The sequence below is a fragment of the Cheilinus undulatus genome, linkage group 3 (assembly GCF_018320785.1).
Source record: "Cheilinus undulatus linkage group 3, ASM1832078v1, whole genome shotgun sequence".
NCBI classification, from domain to species: Eukaryota; Metazoa; Chordata; class Actinopteri; order Labriformes; family Labridae; genus Cheilinus; species Cheilinus undulatus.
In genome coordinates, this window is record NC_054867.1 from 22,019,552 (window position 1) to 22,042,114 (window position 22,563).

The following is a 22,563-nucleotide window of genomic DNA, read 5'->3' on the forward strand; positions in this document are numbered from 1 at the left end:
CTTTTTGCCACTTTTAAAACAATTTTTACCCCTTGTTTGCAGCTTTCAATCCATTTCCACCGCTTTTCACCCATCTTCACAACTATTTTACCACTTTAAATCACCCCACTCACTTAAGACTTTTAGCCCAATTTTGTCACCTGTTGCCCATTTTGTCAATTTACAATTATTTAATTACTTAATTATTCCTGACATCTGGCATTTCTTTCCAAATAGTTTACTTCAGTATGCCCATGAAAAGGGGTTTACGTCTTGAAAAAGGCTTTATTTTACTACAGCAGTAATATATAAAGTTGATTTTTGTCTCTCTGAACAGAGTGATTATCATTAAAGTTAGAAATTGAATATCATTATCACGGCTTAACTTTAGAATGGATCATGATTTTTCTGACCTCCATTGGCCTCCGATTTGGCAGGGCCCCAGAAATCTCTCCCTGATATCCCTTCTTTTGGGCAGTCTTGATTGTAGATATTAGAATAGAATTAAGTGACTGCTAAAGCATTTCAGTGGAAGAGATTTTACTGCAAAACAACTCCTTTGACATATTGCTCCAATTAGATTGATGACTATTTTGTTGAGAACATTGTATATGCTCTCATGTGTGATTGGAGTTCTCATCATCAAGTCCACTGGATTTCATCATGACTTACAGAGAAGTTCAATGGAAAGCTGATAGTTCAACTCAAAGAGTTTGAATCATCTTATTTCCTGCATTTTCTGTACCCTCTGACTCATCTTGGAAAAAATCCACTTGAGGTCTCATCAGGACAGACCCCATGTCTGTGCTGCAGCTGTGTGTTAGGACACCACCGTGTGGGGAAAGGGTGCAGCAAAGAGTGACCCCAAAGTAAGGCAGAGTTAATGGAAACATTGATAGAGCTCTGGAAAATGTATGTAGTGTGGCTGTGATTAAGAACACAGAGCTTTGAGCCTTTAAAGATCAGTCTTCAGCTTATAAGTGATACTGAACAAATGGAACTGTTTATAACTAGCTATAACGTTTAGAAACATATTAGCTGGGTATTTCATCATGCTTTTAATGCAAAAGCCCTGATGAGAACTTATACATCTTAAAATATACTGGTTAGGTATCACATAATATTTAAATATATCAAAACTGTATTTAATTCTGCTTGTTTTTTGTACTTCAAAAGCTGCAATGAAAAGGAGGAACTAGATTAGGGGATCACACTTTATGCCAACACAAATCAGTTTGTTACATGTTGTTAATATGCAGCAGCCATCCCTTTCATATGCAAAAGCAATTCTCAGTCCTCTGATCAAAATCAGATCTTAAACAGTATATCTTTTGCAAGACTTAACTGTTAGTTGTCAATTAAACCTATGATGTAAAATTTTGCCGAAGTAAAGAAACTTGTAGCCAGACAATTTCAGCAGACTGCACAAATGAGAGCAAGACTAACACCGAGTTTGTGACTTTTCCTTTAAATCTGATTATGTAAATGTACTCCATATTTTGGTGTTTACTTCCAAACACTGACACGCTACTGTATTGAACCAGACCGTAAGCACAGTTTTGGAAATTTTTTTTATGACTACATTGTTTTATCTGTCTGCCGGAGGAAACTACAGGCCGTCGACTCACAAACAAAATACCACTAATAATATGTTTGAAAAAGACAGAGTACATTGGATACAGACACATGAGCACAGGATTGAAGTTTGGCCCCTGGCTGACCTGCAGGAATAAACAACGTCTGGGTTTACCTCTGTTTATGTTCAGGGATGCAGCAGCAGTAAAATCAGACACAACAAAGACATAAAAGGAACCTTGTGTAACACTCAGTCTTAACCATTTATTCAGAAATGCACAAAATATAGCAATTAACATACAATCTGGGTATATTTAATTCTTAAATTTTACAAATATTCTTAGGATAAAATATAAAATTTACACATATTGTACTGACAATGAATTTGCATTAAAAAGCACCTTCAGACTAACAGCACTACAATATGACACATACAAACCAATTTATTTTACAATGACATTTGGCAATTGATTGTGCTGATGTAAAGAAGAACCTCCCCTTTGCATCTGAAACATTTCTGTCTAGAAATGCACTTGTGTGCTCCTTTAGGTTCAATCAGACCAAAAGATGCTATTGCATGCTCACCAGAAAGCAGACCTTAAAGAGTTATGTCGCTGACTGTACGTATATGTTCATGATATGTTCATTCATTTGCTGCAGGATCAATCCTTTAAGCTCACTGTTGTTCAGCATATTTTGATCATTAAGGATGTATAATGTTACAGTACACTTTGGCAACACCATTTGGAAACAGCAGGTTTACATTAGAGACAAAAGGCACACCAGCAACATTTGGACTCCAAGAGAAAACAGGAATACAGTCGATGATATCTACATGGCAGCAACAGAATGTGTTTCAAATGCTTTAACTCTCAAACACAGAGCCAGGAAATCAAACATGGCACATGATTGAATAATACAGAATAATATTGACTACTTCAGCTTCAAAGTAAACGTAAGTTTCCACCCAGCACTGTCAAAGTGTCATTAAATGGATGAAGTATCACAGAAGTGATTTTAAAAGCTGATTCATTTAAGTGCTCTTCATTTTTAACAATCCCAAAGATATTTTGGGGAGTGTAATGTACATGAGATCAAAACTCCGCAGGACTTAACCTGCACTTTCTGTAACCATTTAAACAATAAGACAAAAGCACACAAAGGCAACTCATGAAATTGTTAAATTACAGAGCAAGGAAACCATCAGAACCAAAAAGTCTGCACCCTGAAATAATCTGCAGCAAGGAGAGAAAATAACTCTACATGATGAGTTCAGGCACTCAGTTGGAAGAAATTGACTATCTTTGAAGACAGTATTATCACTACCAGTAACACACAGGAAATACTGTAGTGAATTATGTCTGTGCTCTGTCTTTTCCATACTTCCCTAAAAATTAAACTCGGGAAAATGCACACAAAAAGAAGCGGATCAATTGTTCAAAACAGATAATCCATTAAATTAACCTTTGCTATAACCAATAAAAAAAACGTGGCAATCTCTTTTGAATTAATACATCTACTCTATCATGAAACTTTGTGCTTCTTCAAACTGCCATGACATGATTAACGCATGGATCAGTCATAGTCTTGGTTTCAGATTTAGGTCTGAAAATATCAGAAGAGCAATTATCGCCATTCTCTACAGCAGAGTCAAAAAAGAGAAAGAAAATGTGACGTGTGCTTATGGGTGATGCTATACAGAATTTACATCAGTGTCGTTTGTTAGTCTGAAGACCTCTCATTCTGTTCCTAGTTTTGCAATGAGTTCATCGCAGATCTTAGTGAGCTCCTCGATCTCTTGATTCTGTGAAAGACAGAAGAGACTTTAGAAGTTAAAACTGAAGCTGAAATAAACGGACACAAACACACAGGAATCATCTTCGGTTTTTGAATCTGTAAGTCAGAGAAAAATGTATCTGTACATCTTTCACAGCTTTGCACGTGTGTACACCGATAAATTAAGTTCATCCACTGTACTGTTCTCAAAATAAATCTATTTCCTTTTCATCGCATACCTTCACTAATATTTCAAGGGAATGACCCTGGGGCTCTTTGTACCATTGCAGGTTCTGGTTAGGATCAATTCAACACTGCCCCCTTGTGTCAGGTACCATGCAGATGTGTAAGCAGCTTCACATTGACAGGGTCTGCCTTCATTGCATGCACATGGTGGGAGACGATGATTTTGAAGGTCATAGTTATAGATGAAGGACTTCTTAAGTTAACGCATTCAAACTGCATAATTCTGCATTTTATTTTCAATATTTACAGCTGTATGGATGTTTGGTGTGGCATCACTCCCTATCATAAGATTCTGCTTCATTAATTTCTTTCTTACTTTTATTCATACTTTTGCTTTTATCTTCATTTATGGTTTTAATGCACAGTAATAACGTCTTTATCTACTTTTATTTTTGAGTATTTGGCACAATTTTGGTGTATACTATATGTGAAAAGAAAAAGGATTTTGTACGGTATATACAGTTGTGTGCATAAGTTTTAGGCATGCATGGCGACTGGCGTGGCCAAAGTCAGGCTTGATACATGTCGACATGTGCATCACTCAGGAGTCAAGGTCAAACTCAACTGCATTTCTTTTGTCAGGGTTTTTTCATGCTTGGTGGTTTTTAGATCCTTGGGACATCCACAGTACTACCAGGGGCTTGTGGCAACCCGACAACCCACCCAGAAAGTTCCCTAATGCTTACTCGCCACATCCACCCCTTACTCAGCCCTAAAGGGGAGGACTTTGTTAATTTTTCAGTAGATTATTTTCCCATGCCCCTGGTAATATACAAGGACATCCAAAGCAAAACTGCAGTTGTGCAAGTCCTACTTCCCACCTAATGGTGCCCTTAGGCAGGCTAACTTGTCACATCGACACCTTACTTAAGCCTCAGTTTATGGCCCAAACATGCCTAAAAGTCCTGCACAGAACTGTTTACATTTTTTTTACATAAATCTGTATGAAATAGAGAAAAGCAAGAATAATAGTTCATTGCAGATCAGGAAAAAGGTGATAAGATTAGTCATTTCTACATCAGTTTAATGAAACAAAAATCATGGGTAGGGATGAGCAGATTTTGAAGCATGTAGAGATAATAGCCTTATTTTTAGAAACAAAAGTAGTCCACTGTGAGCATGTTTAACGTTAAAAATTCTTTCAAACATACATCTTGAAATTGAACAAGTCATTGATATTTTATGATGTCCACCTCAGCATCTCTACCACAGCAAAGAAATTACAATGCAAAACCACTGAGACTCTTCTAGTGAAAGGGCTTTAGCCTTAGTGATCTTCAGCCTGTATAAATTTAGAGAATCCATTTAATCCCATTTGTAGTCAGCCTACCTTTTGAAGGACAGCTCTTTCAAGTGACTCCACTTTCATCTGCTCTTTCCTCAGGCTGGCGTTTAGTGCGACACTCTCAGCATTGGCCTTGGCACGTACCTGTGCTATCTCCTCATTAGCCCTGTGAGGGAAGAAGTGAACGAGATGAGACGTTTTTAGATGATAAGCCTTGCTATGAAAATACTTAGAAACATTAATAAACAATCATCAACCCAAGTGGAATTTAATGCTTACTTGTCAAGCTTCTCCTCTGCATGAACCTTGAGTGTTTGGTATCTCTGCTCCTCCTGTTTGATCCTCATCAGGTAATCCTGTGCACACTTCTTTAGCACATCCTCGTTCTGGAGAAGACATAATAGAAAATGCAGAGACATGTGTCTGTTATTGTACAATGCGTTTGACAGCATCTCTTGGGATTCATACAGATTCTCTACTGACCTTCTTGAAGCCTTCCAGGACGCCCTTCATATTTTCGTACCTCCTGAAGAGATCGGCAAAGGAGCGCTCCACAGAGTTGAGATCAGCTATGGCCTGATCCCTCTCTAAGGTCAACTGCCTGACTGTCTTAGTGCAGGACACGGTTTTCTGCTGCTGCTCATCCTCTGAGACCAACAGAAAAGTCACAGTATTAGAACTAAAGGAGGCAAGAGACTGTACAACGTCATCCCAACTGACTGAACTGAAACAACTGTGGTGTCTAGATTGCTTTGTTGGTTTATATAAGACACTTTTGCCAGGGACAACACACAAAAAACTAGTTATTTACTGATTCTTGCAGTTTCTTTTCACAATGTTTATGTAATAACGTAGACTGGATAATAAACTCAAATTAATTTAACTAAATATACAGTGCTTAACAAATGTATTAGACCACCCTGACCCTAACCAAAGTAAGGTTTTTGCCACAGCTGCCCTAAATTAACAGCATTGTAATTACCAAAATCATTTTTTATGTTTCTGCAATGGTTAATACACCAATATGTAGAAGCTCTTTAACCCAAATGATATTTTTAATGCTAAAATATAATTATTATTGTTATCCATGAATTTTCAAATTGACTGAAAAAATAGTAAAGCACATTAATATTTCTTGATTAATATGTCAAATTATAGTTATTTACTTGCATTCCTGGACAGAAAAATGAGTTTTAGTGGTTGAATGTTATGCTTGATTCATTTCTGACTTCTCAGAGAAGCCCAGTGAGCCGGCTCAAATTTGGGTGAATTCAGTTTGAAATTCTTCATTTCTGTTCAAAATGGTAAAACGTGGAGAGCTCACTGAAAATGAAAGAGTCCGCATTAAAGCACTTCATGATGCTGGATGGTCTTTGAGACAAATATAACAGGTGGTCTAATAAATTTGTTAATCACTGTACATAATTGCCAAAGACAAATATCTGATGAACATCTGAAGATCTCAATGTTGCATCGCACAGCTGGCAGGTTTGTAAATGATTGTGAATGAGGAGAAAAGACACAAAGGATCAGGGGCAGACTGTCTGACTTTCATAAGGAATAAATGTCAGTGTTATATCGTTAACATTAACTTCCATTAATTTTGAGCAGATTTAACAGACTGTTTTCAACATTAATGTCTTTTTTTAAGTGACTAATGGTTAACAGAGTTACATTTTTAAACAACTGTGCCCATCTCTGCCAACAGCCGCAATTCAACCCAACTTTGTAAGAGCGACATTATATGGACAAAAGTATTTGGCCACACCTGTCAATTACTGAATTCAGGTGTTTCAATCAGACCGAGTTCCACAGGTGTCTAAAATAAAGCAACTAGCCATGCAGACTCCATTTGCAATAATTTGTGATACCAAATGGGTCCTTCTGAAGAGCTTAGTGACTTCAAGCGGGGTACTATGATGAGTGCACCTTTGCTATAAAACGGTTTGGGAAGTTTCCTCCCTGATATTAAAGTGGAAGTATCAAGGTACAACAGCAACTCAGCCACAAAGTGAAAGACCACAGAGTGGGGTCAGCGACTGCTAAGGCGCATAGGTCGAAAAGTCGCCAATGCTCTGCTGATTCCATAGCTTAATGGTTCTGAGCTTCCACTGGCATTAATGTAAAAAGTCTGGGTGTGACAGATGTCGAGAGAAGATTACCTGCCTTACTACATTGTGCCAACTGTGAAGTTTGGTGGAGGAGGGATGATGGTATTTGTCCATATAGTGTGTAAAGCTTTTTTCATAAACAAAAACATGCAGGCAGAAAGCAGACAGAAAGTAATAGTAGAATAATAATGTATTGATTTGATAAAAAAAAAAGAAAATCAGAGCATTAAAAACACAACAATTCCCATACTGTAAAAAAACAAGAATGACAGTGAGCCAAAATTAAAACCAGAGATAAAACAAAGGTAAAAATTTGCCAACAAACATTAAATCAACCTTAACTTGATACCATTTTTGAGAAGTCAGGAAAACCCCTGAATTTTTATGAAAAGGAATTCTGCAACAGCAAAAGCACTCAGAGAGCGCAGACCTCTGCCATTAGCCCTATCTCCCAATAGTAAAGAATCCTTTAAAAAATTCCTGGATCCAGATGGTGATCCGGATCACTCCCAAAATCTAATCAGTTCTTCCTTATGCCATTTCTGACATTTTCTGAAAATTTCATTAAAATCCATCCATAACTTTTTGAGTTATGTTGCTAACAAACTAACTAACAAACCCTCCCAATCTCATAACCTCCTTGGCAGAGGTAATAACTTGCTACTTATCAACAGCCTATACAATTACAAAATATCACCAGCAGGTGGCAGCAACTCACCAATCATCTGTGCAACTGTTTTCTCATATTCTGCAACTATTGTCCTGTTAAGATAAGAGCAGAGTTAACCACCAATCATCTCTGTGTTTCTCCACATTATTCAGCTATTTTACTAAACCACATTATGATAAAATAAAAATGCGCCTTTAAAGACACTGCAGCTTTATACCTCATCTCCAACACCTCAGCTCTGCTCTCCTCAAACTTCCTCTTCCACTCGTTGACCTCGATCTCCTTAGTGATGATCTGATTGTAAGACATAACATGAACAGATTAAACGGGTTTAAAATGAATTTGATGATACAGTAAAGGCCTTATTTGTGCTCATATAACAGTGATGTACCTCTTCTCTGATTAGAGTGAGCACCGCAGCTTTGTCCATCTCACTCATGGGAGCGTTATCCTGAGACAGGTCGGCTGTATCTGTGGTCTCGCTAAACGTCACCTTCGCTTTTTGGCTTATAGTTACTTCACTCTGTAAAGCATGTAGAAAAATATCATGTACTCTCACTTTGAGATATGCAAAATTTTGGCAGATTTATGGCTTGTAACAAATCCTTTAAGCTGCTTTTTTAAACTTTCCATTTAAAATCACATGATGTCTTTGCAAGGAGTGCTCAGGGAACACTGTTTAAAATTTGTGTTGAATTTGTTCATCAAACATTTGAATAACCTGAAGGTGCAAGTGTGGTTGCCTAAGACAAATATTGTGCAAGAAACATCAACTAAAATCTATCCAAAATTGCAGGTAAGGCCAAAGAAATTAAGCTTTATAAAATTCTTGAAAAGAATTATGGCTTTCTAACTGAGATGAAGAACCACTGGTTCAAACAAACCAGATATACTTTGGTGTTCACATACCAGTTCCTATGATCTACTTACAGTCTCATCTTTCAGACTGCAGGTGTCCTTCTCCTCAAGGTGGTCTGACATCTTAGTCTCTGCAACTTAAAGGGAGAAAAAAATACAGAAATTTCACGTTAATTGAACTTAGCTACACAAAAATGACAGAAAAGAAACAGAAGTATATCTGTCAAAAGCTTAAGTGAACTAAAGACTCATTTCTTAGCGGACTGTCTTATTACTCAGTAAAAAAAAAAAAACATGTGATACCTGCCACAGACTGATTGTTAAACCCAACTGCATAATGGATTTCTTGGAAAGTCTTATAATTCTAACATTTCTCTATCCAGGACAGATTTCTGCTGAGCAAGCTTGCTCTATTTTTCTCTTATATTAACTTAAACTTTCTCTCTGGCTGCACTGCCATCTCCAATGGTCTAGCAGAATTTGTTATATAACTGACACAGTCTTGTTTCATATTCCAGTTGTCTAGTTCATACCCTTCTGATCATGGTTGATAATTTGGCACCATGTCTGATGCATATATCTTGTGAAAAATGACTTAAATGTGTCCTTTAAACACTACTTACCATAAGCATAATAACTCTACACTCATGACTGATGTTTAGTCTATGCGGGCCGTTTGTTTAACTGCAGAGCTTTGTGAACTATTAATACAGAAGAGTTCTTTCTCATAAGAGTGCATCTAAGGGGAAAAGTGTCGTTCAGGGCATAGATATCATACAGGTGTTTCAAGTTAAAAGGGATGAACCGATTGCACTTTTTGGACCACATATACAGTGCATAATAAAAAGTATTTATTCCATAGGATGTTTTACTTTTTCAGTGATTATATAAATCAATCATGGTCAATATAATTCGGCTTTTTGATAAATAGATACAAAAAATTAAATAAATAAAACAAATTAAATAAAGTGACTGACCTGATTCAACAGAGGTCCAGCTATTGGTGCTAGTAGTTTCACAGTTAGTGAAGTAGGGATCACCTGAGTGTAGTGAATGTGTCTGAAGTGATTGTAGTATAAAGACACCTGTGTCTGGAAGGTCGAGTCACTGGTTAATCAGTATTCCTGGCTATCATTACACCATGATGACAAAAGAACACTTCTAGTAGGGTCAAGCAGATTATATTGACCGTAATTAATTTATAAAAATCAATAAAAGGGTAAAACATCCAAGGGGATGAATACTTTTTGTAAGCACTGTAAGTACTTACAATTGTGTACTCACTGGTACCAATTACAAATACAGATATTCATAATACCATAACAGTTCTTGGCATTACATTCAAAGTTATCTTTATTTTCATTAGATGTTCCTCACTGCAGGGCGGCATGGCGGCGCAGGGGTTAGCACTGTTGCCTCACAGCAAGAAGGTTCGATTCTCAGTCAGGGCTTTTCTGTGCAGACTTTGCATGTTCTCCCCGTGTATGGGTTCCCTCTGGGTACTTTAGCTTCCTCCCACCACCAAAAAATGCTCATTAGGTTAATTGGTGACTCTAAATTGGCCGTAGGTGTGAATGTGAGCGAGCTTGCTTGTCTGTCTCTATATGTCAGCCCTGCGATTGACTGGCGACCAGTCCAGGGTGTACCTTGCCTCTTGCCTGATGACAGCTGGGATAGGCTCCAGCAGGATAAGCAGTATAGAAAATGGATGGATGGTTCCTCACTGCTACTCTTGACAATTTAGCTGTGCGTACTCTGCATTCTGCATCACTTTTGACATCCTTGTTTAGGTTAAAACATCAACAAACCACAGACATGGCTCCAACTTTGCCTACCTGCTTCATGCTGTAAAATGATACTGAGTGCAGTATCGGCAATGTTTTTCTTAAGAGTACGAGATGACATACTCAGTGCTGGTATCAGTATTTGTACATCCCCAAATGCTGAACTTACAACATCTTTGCCTTCAAAGCCCAAAGTCTCTTGTAAATCTCCAAACATAATGTCTTATATGCAGTGAATGAATTCTGTATCTAAACATACCATCCATAACAGACTTTTCGATGATTGGCTGCTTTTTGACAGGTGCTTTGATGCATTCAGGTTCAGCTTTCTCCTCCTGGCTGTCGGTGGCCTGGCCCATCATGCCGGTGGAGGCGAGCTTCTCTTCATCAGTGGCGTGATGAACCCGCTGAGTGATCTCTGGGGTCCGAACCACCACCTCATCCTCCTCCTTGGGAGAGGAAAGCAAGATTAGATTCACATAACAAGAGCTTAAGGTACATCTGGAGTGAAAATGAACAAACAATACCAACAAAACAAATTTAATACCTACAGGAAAGTTAATATATGAAGTAGAGTTGTGGATTAAAAGTTTTCATGAGCAGTTCTGTGTTTATTATATTCCTTAATCCTTAAAACTTAAAAGTAGGATTTAGTACAACTGCAAAGACCCAAACAACGATGACGTTACAACTACAATATTGTGGTTGAGTCCTGTCATTTGTTGGCCTTGACAAACGGTGTTAAAATTATCTTACAGCCTCTTCTATCATATCAGAGATACTGTCAAGGGCACACGGGAGCAGAGGTCTGATATTCGACTGCAGAGCAGCGCTAAGTCACTGGTCTGTCACCATGCCAGACAAGCACTGCAGAGACGCTGCTGATGCCCTGTCAGCTTGTGTTACTGTGTATATCTGTGCGTGTTTGTAAGGAGGTGAGGCCACAGGGTTGGACAGCTGCTGAATAATGGGCACTGCAGCCTCCCTGCAGTGGGGTAAAACATTTTGGCTGACACAACACTAACACAGAAAGTCAAACTGTACCTGATTACACACATCCAGCACCAACGACTGGCTCTCGTCATATTTCTGAACTTTACAGGTGTTCCTATAAAAAAAGCACACATTAACGACAACATGTCAGAATGTATAGATCCAAACATCCTTTTTTCTCCCATATCAATTAAAGCTTCTACAGTGCTGCCTTACTTCTAAAGGGATCATACGATGGTACAAATCAACTTGCAGATGTAGCAGGGGACTACTTTTTGAGATGAGGTGACACAGAGACAGACATTTATTTCCCTCATGTGCTTCTGAAACATTTAGTTCTGATGCAGCATTTGCACCAGTGAGAGTAATATGAGAAGCCAGCATGCATGAAAGAAAAAAGAGAGCGTTTATAGTGAGTACTTACAACAGAAAACAGAGAAACTTGACTTGTTCAGATGTCCTGAGGCCAAGAGAGGAGCAGAAAGCAGAGTTTGGGGGGATTGCGTAACAGACAGAAAGAGGGAGGGATGAAGGATGAGGGGGATATTGATGAAGAGGATGAAGAACAGAGAGAGGAGAGCGTGTGAGTGACTACAGGGGATCAGCTCAGCGTTGCAGCAGAAGTTTCAAGTCTGAGCATAAACACAAGACGTAGACAGATCTGGTAGGACTAAATACAGCTCCAGAATGGAGAAAATATGTTATCCTCAAGCACTTTTTTATATTTGTGTGAGAGTATTTTTCAGGCTGGATGATGCAACAAAATCAAGCTCAAATGGATTTTTAAACAGCAGAATAATAATATTTGGCTTGGGAAAGGCTCCTAAATCTACATTAGTCAGAATGATTGCTTAAGAAGTCTCTTAAAAATTAAAACACCACTTTTTCCTTAATTTAGTATCTCTATCTTATTCTAACCATCCCCTCTCAATGTCTGGTTGATTTCAACACAAGCACACCTCATTTCACTTAACAAGACACTGATATGATTGTTCAACAAAAACTGAAGTGCTTTAATTTTGCTCCAAGAGTGGTACAGTATCATCCAACAGCAATATGACAGACGAGTAGAAAGCATGCCAAGGCATATAAAAGCTGCCATTAAGATCTAAATATTAAAAATCCCATGGGCAACACTGCCTGTTTATCAGTTGGTAGAGCAGGTGCCCATTTACTGGTCATGGGATTGATTCCCAGTCTAGTGCATGTCTAGTGCATGTCTTCCCCCACTCTCTCCCCATGTTTCCTGTCTCCCTTCAGCTGTCCTACCAAACAGAGGCAAAAAGACCCAAAATAATCTAAAAAAAAAACAAAACAAAAAAAAAACAGGTGGACCCTCACGATCATCACAGATTTTCTAGTACATAAGGTATGATCCCTTCCAAAAAAGCCCCCCCCCAGGCAAATTGATTTGAAGGAGGTCCTGCAGACCTCCTACTACATGTCTAGCCAGATGAAGGGAGACAAGAGCCTGCAGCAGTCTTGTACTGAGAGAGGCTAGCTGTGTCACTTCAACATCTTGCATTCTTACTGGCATTGTTTTTATGTACTTTTCCACAGTCTCTTTTGTTATTGAGTTCCAAATAGTTTCTAGCTGTTCCCACAGCCTTGCTTTAGATGTAACTTCTGTGCCATCAATATTTGAATCTACTAAATCCCAAATTTGTTCAATAGGATTCAAATCCGGACTTTGACTTGACCAGTCCATCAGTTCCAGTACTCCAGATTCCTTTTTCTCACTTAAAATAGTCTCTTCACAGCTTTGAAGTATGCTTGGGGTCATTGTCTTGTTGGTATATGAACCCACGACCAATCAGATTCAGTCCAGAAGGGCTTCCATGATGCACCAAGATGTTGTGGTAGACGTTCTTGTTCATGATACCGTCCATTTTCCCACGCTGTATCCACAAATGGAACCCCATACCATAATGGAATCTCCACTGTGTTTCACTGTGGGTGCAATGCATCTGGCATCAAAATGTTCTCCTGCTTTTCTGCGGACATAAACACCACGATGCTGACTGAAGAGTTCAAACTTGGACCTGTCCATCCAGAGTACCTTCTTCCAGTCATCAACAGTCCAGTGCTCCCTGGCAAATCTGGGGTGTTTCTGGATGTTTGCAGGCCTCAATAATGGCTTCTTAGCAGCTATTCTTCCCTTTAAGCCTTGTTCCGTCTAGGGATGCACTGATCCACCTTTTTTGGTCCTGATACCGATTCTGATACCTGGGCTTTGGGTATCAGCTGATACCGATACTGATCCGGTACCAGTTTTAAAAGAATAACCTGCATGCCCTTCTGTAAGATACGACTGGTAATTGTTTTGGGTAAAAGGCAAAAAATGAGTATATATAGATAAATGAAGTTGATATGTATTTAAACTATAAAGTGTTTAAATGTTTACCTGCAGTTTGGTAAAAACAATGCTTCAGAACTTACAGAAATTACAATTAAATTGTAAACTTCTATACTCTGTAGACTGGTAATGCAGCAAAAAAAACAAAGAAAGTGCATCAGAGGTAACATTCCAGTACAAAACTGTATTACACAAGTGTTTTTAACCACATACTGTAAACAAAGTGACAATTCTGTGAGAAAATAGTGCAAACAACCTTGTAAAAAAGGCTTAGAGCTGGTTGCCTAGATCAGCAACATGGATCGGCCCTTTCCCACCGATACTCGATCCAGCTTTAAGGGGCTGGATCGGGCCGATACCCGATACCAGGATCAGTATCGGTGCATCCCTAGTTCCGTCAGCCGTCTGCATATGGTCATTCAGGAGACTTTCTCAGACTCTGATCTAGAAGCATTCATCTCTGCCTGAAGATCAGCAGTGGTCTTCCTTCTGTCTCTAGTACTTAAAATCTTGAGGTGTCTGACATCTGCTTTAGTTAACTTTCATTTCCTGCCTCTTCCTTGGCGCATTTTTGTAAGTACCAGTCTCGGCAATTGACTCCAATGCATACTTGACCACATTGTGAGAACACTTTATGTCTTTCCCTATTTGTCTCAGAGACCATCCAGCATCATGAAGTGCTTTAATGCGAACTCTTTCATTTTCAGTGAGCTCTTCATGTTTTACCATTTTGAACAGGAATGAGGAATTTCAAACTGAATTCACCTTTTTATACCCAAATTTGAGCCGGCTCACTGGGCTTCTCTAAGAAGTCAGAAATTAATCAAGCATAACATTCAACCACTAAAACTCATTTTTCTGTTCAGGAATGCAAGTAAATAACTATAATTTGACATATTAATCAAGAAATATTAGTGTGCTTTACTATTCTTTCAGTTTTTTTGTAAATCAGTAAATTTGAAAATTCATGGCTAACAATAATAATTATGTTTTAGCATTAAAAATATCATTTGGGTTTAAGAGCTTCTACATATTGGTGTATTAACCATTGCAAAAACATAAAAAATGATTTTGGTAATTACCAATGCTGTTAATTTAGGGCAGCTGTGGTATAAACCTTACTTTGGGCGGTGGTCTAATAAATTTGCTAAGCTCTGTATATATATATATATATAGGGGAGAGAGAGAGAGAGAGAGAGAGAGAGACAGAGAGAGAGAGAGAGAGAGAGAGAGAGAGAGAGAGAGAGAGAGATGAGACAATTTTATTTGAAAGAGAGAGAGAAAATCACACGAGGCCTCTTAATTTTTGTGGCGCTGTAAAGCCCAAACCTCTCCAGCTAAGACACTTCTGAAAGTCTATTTATAGCCTGCTAGAACTGCATCAATGTGCAGTGTTAAGTGTTTGGCATGTGTTCAAAGCATTGCTCGCTGTGCATTCAGCCATCACTAAACCAGTAGGAGCTAATCTAATCCATATCTTTGAGAATATCAATCACACTGAAATATGCATTTTAATTTTTGGTGCTAATGTTACAAATGCACAAAACAGGACAAAACATGTACTTACTTGACCGTCCTCTCTTTGCTCTTCTTGGGAATCTGCCTCACTTTCTTCTGCCCTGCAGGCTGCTTTGCTGTCTGTTTGTCCACGTCTTTCACGTTTTTCTCTGGTTGAGGCGCACTACTGGACGAGTCATCTGTGTTAAGAGTTTTTGAGGATTTAAAAGGGTCCACAGAGTCGTCAAAATTGTCTGGATCAAAACTGTACGTTCCCCTGGGCAGCACTGGAGAGCTGCTCATCTTGCTATTGCTCCCAAACGGATTAAAGTTTGGATCGTCCCACTGACTGGGATCAAAGTTATACGCTCCTTTTTTAGGAATAGGGACATCATCGAGGTTCAAAGGTGCGGAAGAGTCTGAAACTGGTGGATCAGGCTCTGGAAGAGGGTCTGAAACTACTTCTGAAGATGCTTCTGGAACTGGTTGAGAGTCTATTTCTGGCACAGCAGGTTCTGGTGCAGGTTTATCTAAAGCCTCGGATCCTTTAGGCTTTTGCTTCTTTACTGCAAGTTTGCTGATTGTCTTTTTACCTCCTAATTTCCTCGGCGGTGGCTTGCTGACTGTCCCCTCGTCCATGCCAAATTCCAACATCATAGTCTTTGATTCTGAAGATGACGTCTCTGCTTCTGCTGGAGCTGCTGAGCTGGCCTCGCTGACAGGCAGTGAGCTACTGAGAGGCTCGAGTCTGGGGAGAGAGCTCGGACCGCATGGTGGGGGAGAGTTCTGGATTTTAGACCCGCCACTTGTGAAGGGGTTAAAGCTGTCATCCAGCTGGTTGGGGTCAAATTTGTAGGAAGCCTTAGGAACAGGAAGTTCTTCTTCGTCATTTGTTTGGGGGGGCTCTTCTTGTTTGGGGGTCTTCAGCTTCAGGGATGGAGGCTTTGATTTATTTGTTTTAGTCTTTTTAGTGGGCTCTGTCTGTTTCAGGTCAATGCTCTCTGGTTCTGGTTTCTGCTCTAAAGCTTGGCTGACTTCAAGTTCACTGTTCTTGATCAAGTCTGGCTCCTGTATCTGAGCAGGAGCAGGGTCAGGAAGTGGAGCAGGAATTGAAGCTGGAGCAGGGACTGAAGTTTCATCTGGGACAGGCTCTGCATCTAGGACAGGGACTGGTGCTTGGGTTGGCTCAAACTTTGGCACTGCATTTTCATTAGCCACTTCAGGTGTTTCCCTGTGTGAGGATGCAGCAACAGAAGGCTCTGACACAGACTCACAGGCTTCTGGAAGATTCTCTGTTTGCTCTTCCTCCAGGGTCTGGATGTTTACTTCCAGTGGGTGTCCCATGGGCACCGCAGGCTCATCCTGACCCATACTGAGAAACGAATCCTGATCCTCAACAGGAGCAGTAACTATCAGGTGCTCCTCCTGATCCACATCTGAAGGAAAAATAAAAGAGAGAATAAAACATTAAACATTTTAAAAAGACACAACATGCACACTTTTCTGCCTGTGATCATCTCTCCAATCAAATCTGGAGTCTGGTGTAGTTGATGCCTGATTGGTTACAAGCCAGCCAACTGTTCTGCTAGCTGCTGTTGCCATGGCGATGTCTTACTATGAGGGCTCTGACATTTATAAACTGACTGAAAAATAAAAAGAGAATAACAAGAGAGATAAGATTGATTTGTAGTGTGACATCAGGGACAGAAGTGATTGTTATTGTGCAATTATTCCCTCAAGGGAGCAGTTTGACACATCAACATATTTCAGTACGCCTGTCATCCTCACCATATTCCTGTAATATTATGTTGCTAGGAGACTAGCACGGCCTGCTGTGTTTCTACCTACTTCCATTCAGATTATTATGTCGCCAGAGTGTCACTCTCAAAGTATTCCTGCAATCCGACATGCCCATAAAAACATGTTCTCTGTAAATCCACATGCATATTCAGTAGACAGGTAGAACATTCCTTCTGTTGTCTCCCTGTTGTTTTTATAAAGGCTGAACACGACACAGCACCCTGCGTACATCAAGAACCAAAAAATGTGGTCTAATTTGAATTTCTAAATGAATTGTTTGCATTTGTTTATCATATACTTCATATTTTTGAGTGACTATTACAGCATGCAGCACTGACACTGTGCATTGTAGTTATTTTTAGACAAATACACATCTGTATTATGATTGCTTTGGTTTGAAAGAAATATTTCTAATGATATTAAAACCAAAGGGCAATTAGTTTACTGACCTACACCCAGGTTTAATATGTTTTTCTATTGCTAGTTATGGTGGATTGTTTCCCTTGTTTTCATGCTGGATCGTCATTGAAAGGAGGCAGTCTGCCATGCAAATTATGCAGCTTAATAGCAGTTTTGTACTGTTTTTAGGACTTTTATGTATGTATCCCTTGTCTTTCTCACAGTCATTTTTGTCATACTACAGGGTGTATTGAGTATATCCGGATCAGGAGAGATGGGCGGAACTTTCTTCCAAGTGGGGAAGGCCAATCGAACCTGGTGTCGGTGCTAACTCCCCACATGACATCGTGAAGGAAAATTCTGAGAACGGCTTGTTTTAGCACACATTTTCTGAAGGGGGGGGGGGGGGGGGCATATATTTTTGTTAGAAAAGCCTGAAAGATATTTTTGCATAATGTGTGACCTTGAAGACTTGTTGCATGCTTAAATGTATACCTGATATGCCTATTATTCTACTTTTTTAAGTGGACTTCAGGAACACTAGCAACTCTCCAGGGCACAGCTAATGGGCTTCTAACAAATAAACAAGTAGAAGCAGCTATTTATAGCATTTCTGCTCCCGCCTGCCATGATTAAAACTTCCACTCACAGCTGCAGCAGAAACAGATGTTTATGGTTGGCTCAAAAGTGAACTCCCTCCTCGATCGGTACTGATTAACCTCTACAATCTGCACTTCTGGAAAAGTTTCTGTTTTCAACAGGATCAGTTGATTTCATCTAAAATGGTGACTTAACCACAACATAACCACATGGCAGTTTCCTTCTTCTTAAAAGGCATGTCTCATGATGGTTTTAGTTAGATAACATGCTTTGTTCAGTCCCTCCCCTCACTGTGACCTCTATCACTCACAAACACAAAAACAGGGTGAACCAAAGCTTTTGTTGAACCTGTTGAATTCCAGAGCAAAGGCCATTCCCACACTGACTCTGCTACTAGCTCCTCCTCTTAGTGATTCAAATGACAATGATGCTTCCACCATCATCACACCCAAAATCCTCTCAGCGTGCATACCAGCTCCCATACCAGGTATGCAGGTCATATCAGAGTAATTATTAACCTGAGGTGGCTACCTGTGTTAAAACAATGCAACCATACATCTGCAGAAGAACTGAGTGGACTGGAAATCTACTTAACACTGTATTTATAAGTAAAAATGTCATGGTAAAATCCACTTTTATGCTTAAATGCAGTAAGAAGGTACATTCCTGAACAGTCAGCCAACATATGTATCCAATTACTCTGACAAGGTGAACCTGATACACAGTCAGACACAGATGTGGAATTTATAAAGGCTCCAAAGAATGACACAGGGTGATTTCTTTCAAAAAAAAAAACATTTACTTTTTTGATTCATCTTATAAACATTTTTCCTTCATTGAATAAAGACAAACACATGCAACGTGTTGTAATGTTGGCTCACTTACAGCAGCATTAAAAGACTCTTGTTTCCATGGCAACTAAAAGGAGGGACACCCTCTCTACAATATGCTGTGTGCTAGAAAAGAAACATCTTCCACTGGGATTTATATATTCAGGGTTTCACTGAGAACTCCAAGCAACTCAAAGGTAGGCATTGGCTCAGACTGTATGCTAGCTCTAATTCCTCTTATCTTTCTCTTGCTGTGTTTCTCACATGCTTATCAGTCTCCTCACCAGTTTTGTCTGCATCAGTGTTGTTGTTCTCCAGCTCTCCTGGGATGGGAGGAGGAGCGTGGACAGGAGTCGCCGCTTCAGGAGTGTCAAAATGCTCCTCTGAGTCAGAGCTGTGGAGAAAAGAAGGAGAAGGAGAGAGCATGAAGTTTCCAAACATTACAAACAGCAGACAGTAGGAGGACGGACAGCTCCTTACATAACCGAGCAGTAAATGCTGGAACCGTGTACACTCGAAAAGGCCTTATAAACAAGACAAGTGTAAACAACACCTGACTAAACACAAATGCAAGACAGCAATGAAACATGCAAGTAAAAGAAAATGTGCAAGGCGTTATTTCTATGTCCTTCTCAACAGTTTCTCTTTAATCCGTGCATCATGACTTGATTTAAGATACTGTTGGATTCATGGTATTATTATATAAGGCAGTGTTTTGAAGTTTTTTAGCATGTGAACCTTTACATTTTATCAGTTGAGGAAAGTGTTCAATTCCTTGGATTTTTTTTATCCATCCCCTGACTTATACTTTTCAATAATCTTTTCTCTGAGTTGCTTTGAGTGTTCTTTTGTCATCATGGTATAATTGTAGCCATGAATAATGATTAACCAGTGACAACAGAGAGTATTGTTTAGATATGCCCTCTTTGTAAAGCATCCTGAGACAGCTTTGGTTATGAATTGGCATCATACAAACAAAAACTGATTGATTAATTGACCTGACCTTCCAGACACATGTGTCTTTGTACTTCAATCTCTTGAGACACATTCACTGCACTCAGGTGATCCCCATTTTACTAATTGTGAGACTGATTGCACCAGTTGGCTGGACCTTGAATTAAGTCAGTCACTTTAAAGGGGATGAATATTTATGCAATCACTTATTTTATCTTAAGTGTTTTTTATTTAATTGACATTACTTTGTATTAATCTATTTTCACTTTGACATTAAAGAAATTTGGTTGTCTTTTTGTTGAAATATAAATCTATATAGTAAATAAAACCATCAAAATATCAGAATTATACACTATGATATTCTAGTAGAAATCAATTATTGGGCAAATTTACAATAACATCATTTGAAGTTGTTCAATTTTCAAAATAGTGTTTGTTTTAAAATGGTAAAATGTCCAAAACTATAATGTTCACTGGTAAAAAGAAGCACAGAAACTTAATGATCTTAATAATCATAAACCATGATCTTGAAAATTTAAGGCAATGTGAATGCATTCGACTGCAATTATTGATCTTTAAAAACAATAAATTACCCTGTATGTAGTGTCTGAGACTCTGTGGGTTGCCACTGTATTAATGTTATCAATGTCCACTGCTTTGTTACCTCCGCCAAGGAGGTTATGTGATCGGGAGGGTTTGTTAGTTAGTTAGTTTGTTAGCAACATAACTCAAAAAGTTATGGATGGATTTTGATGATATTTTCAGGAAATGTCAGAAATTGCATAAGGAAGAAGGAATTAGATTTTGGGAGTGATCCGGATCACCGTCTGGATCCAGGAATCTTTTAAAGGATTCTGTACTATTGGGAGATAGGGCAAATGGCGGAGGTCTGCACTTTCTGAATGCTTTTCTAGTTTTAATAATATGAATGCTCTTAAACAAAACAAAATAATAAAATTCAACACTTACACCAAACATTTCAAATAGATTATTATAAGTAAGTACTTCTGATTGTGCACAATCATTTAACTGAGTCCAAATCAATACCAGAATAAACTATGATGATAAAGTGATAGTGCCATATCCCAGATATTGTTTGAAAATATATAAAAACTTAAATATTTCTATGTATCATCCAATCCAATTCACTTTGCAACAGCAGGCATAACACCAGATGAAAAACCACAAAAGGTACATAAACCCATGAAAGCACACAACACTAAATATTTCATGGGAAAATACACCTCGAATAAAAGTCTATTCAAGACATCTTTTTAAAACTTGTCTTTGTCCTGATCTGTTTTTTTTTTCTGCTGTGTTTTGGCAGAAAACAGCACTCCTTCACTCAGGCCAGTTAGAGTTAAGAGTGTGGAAGATTGAGTAACAGTCAGAGAGAAAGAGGAAATAAGTCAGTGCACCAGTTCCTGTCACTTCTTTAGCACTTGACAGCTAAATGCATTAGACTGCAATGTTCAAGCTACATGTGAAACCAACCCAAAGCAAGATAAAAATGGCAATCAAATGGTGTTTCTTAAAGCTGTGTGGGTTGCTCAATAGCATCATGATGTTCTTATATTTTCTTATCTTTTCTCTTACTTGTGCTGAGCTTTATACAGATCTGTGCAATATGGGTGATGTGCAATACATGTTCTGTGGTTTTCTGGTTTGAATTGGTATATGCTTTTCTGTTTTGATTGTTTGTTTCTATTCTTTGATTATTCATTTTTAAAAGCAGGAAATGTATAACAACTGGAGTCAAAAACAAATTTCCCTATGGGGACAGTTCTGTTCATCGTATGGTATCATAGTACATAACCTACATGACCTATCACTTCAGGAACTCAAGCCAGAGAAGTGTGTATTTACAAAGTGAGAACAATGGCAAAGATCACATCAACACTCATGAGGAGGAAAGATAAGTCATGTGTAATCTGTTGGCAATGATTACATCATTAAACTACCTGACTGCAGTGTTGGACTGAGTGTTATTTCAGCGAAGCCACAGATGTGGGGATGTACCAGTGAAGCTGAGAAAAACAGTTTAACCACAGAGAGGGCACAAACATATCAGCTCTGACATTTCTGCATGCACACAAAAACCTTGATGCAAATAAGAACTGATATGTGTTCCTGTTTTTGTCTGCCCTTTTCATTTAATATTTCAAATGTTAAAGGTTTCTCAGTCTGACAGGTGGACACACCAACATGTACGATCGTGAGCACACATGTGAAAATACCCAGCCTGAATCACAGTTTCAGTAGTCTCAGGGGCTCCAGCACACTTGCCTGCAGCTTTGAGATCTCTCCTCCTCCTCTTCCTCTCCTCTCACTCCAAATTGCTCTCCCTCCTCGCTGGCCTTCTGCCCCTCACCATCCTCCTCTTCCTCTCCCCCTCGCACGGCCGTCCACGTCCATTTGGCCCATGACACCGGTGACAGCCAAGACATCCCTCCTCCTCTTCCTACAAGGGTTCTTCAACCCTCTGTCGACTCAAGTGTTCACTGAAAGTGTTTCCAGAGCTTGACAGATCCTTTTCTGTGCGTTTCTTCCTCAGATTCCCACCCTGCCAACAGCTCTCACATCTTTCCAAAGAGTCTCTCTTCACATGAGTTCCTTTTTTCTCATAAAAGGAAAAAGACATAGCTTAACAGCTCCTCTGTCTGTAAATTCTCACTGTGTAGATTAAAAAATGTATCTGCTTACTCTATCTTCTCTTCTTTTTTTTCCAGTCACGCACCCTCTTCCTCTGCCTCTGTGGCAAAATACCACAGCTCTGATCAGCTGGGTTTCCAAATGCTGCTCTCACCCTCTCCTCCTCTGAAACCTCCCTCCAACCGTTCCCTTCCACCT

The 22,563-nt window shown here is 39.1% G+C and overlaps 1 protein-coding gene across 1 annotated transcript; it reads right to left on the reverse strand.

The window, feature by feature from the left end:
• Positions 1-1,804: 1,804 nt before the first annotated feature.
• tacc1 (transforming, acidic coiled-coil containing protein 1) lies at positions 1,805-22,513 on the reverse strand. Its single transcript, XM_041779455.1, has 13 exons — positions 22,000-22,513; positions 19,044-19,153; positions 15,201-16,566; positions 11,329-11,392; positions 10,544-10,733; positions 8,573-8,637; positions 8,034-8,165; positions 7,860-7,936; positions 7,691-7,734; positions 5,345-5,508; positions 5,141-5,247; positions 4,907-5,027; positions 1,805-3,358 (listed from the first exon to the last, which is right to left on the reverse strand). The coding sequence occupies exons 1-13, from the start codon at positions 22,158-22,160 to the stop codon at positions 3,293-3,295; spliced, it is 2,667 nt and encodes an 888-aa protein (XP_041635389.1). The 5' UTR covers positions 22,161-22,513; the 3' UTR covers positions 1,805-3,292.
• Positions 22,514-22,563: the final 50 nt, after the last annotated feature.

Excerpts from the sequence above, each read along its gene's own strand:
- tacc1 (XM_041779455.1), bottom strand. The coding sequence starts at position 22,160 with ATGTCTTGGCTGTCACCGGTGTCATGGGCCAAATGGACGTGGACGGCC. Across the intron at positions 11,393-15,200 it reads AGCAAAGAGAGGACGGTCAA|GAACACCTGTAAAGTTCAGA; the intron begins GTAAGTACATGT and ends CTTTTTTTATAG. Across the intron at positions 5,028-5,140 it reads GCAGAGGAGAAGCTTGACAA|GGCTAATGAGGAGATAGCAC; the intron begins GTAAGCATTAAA and ends CTTCCCTCACAG.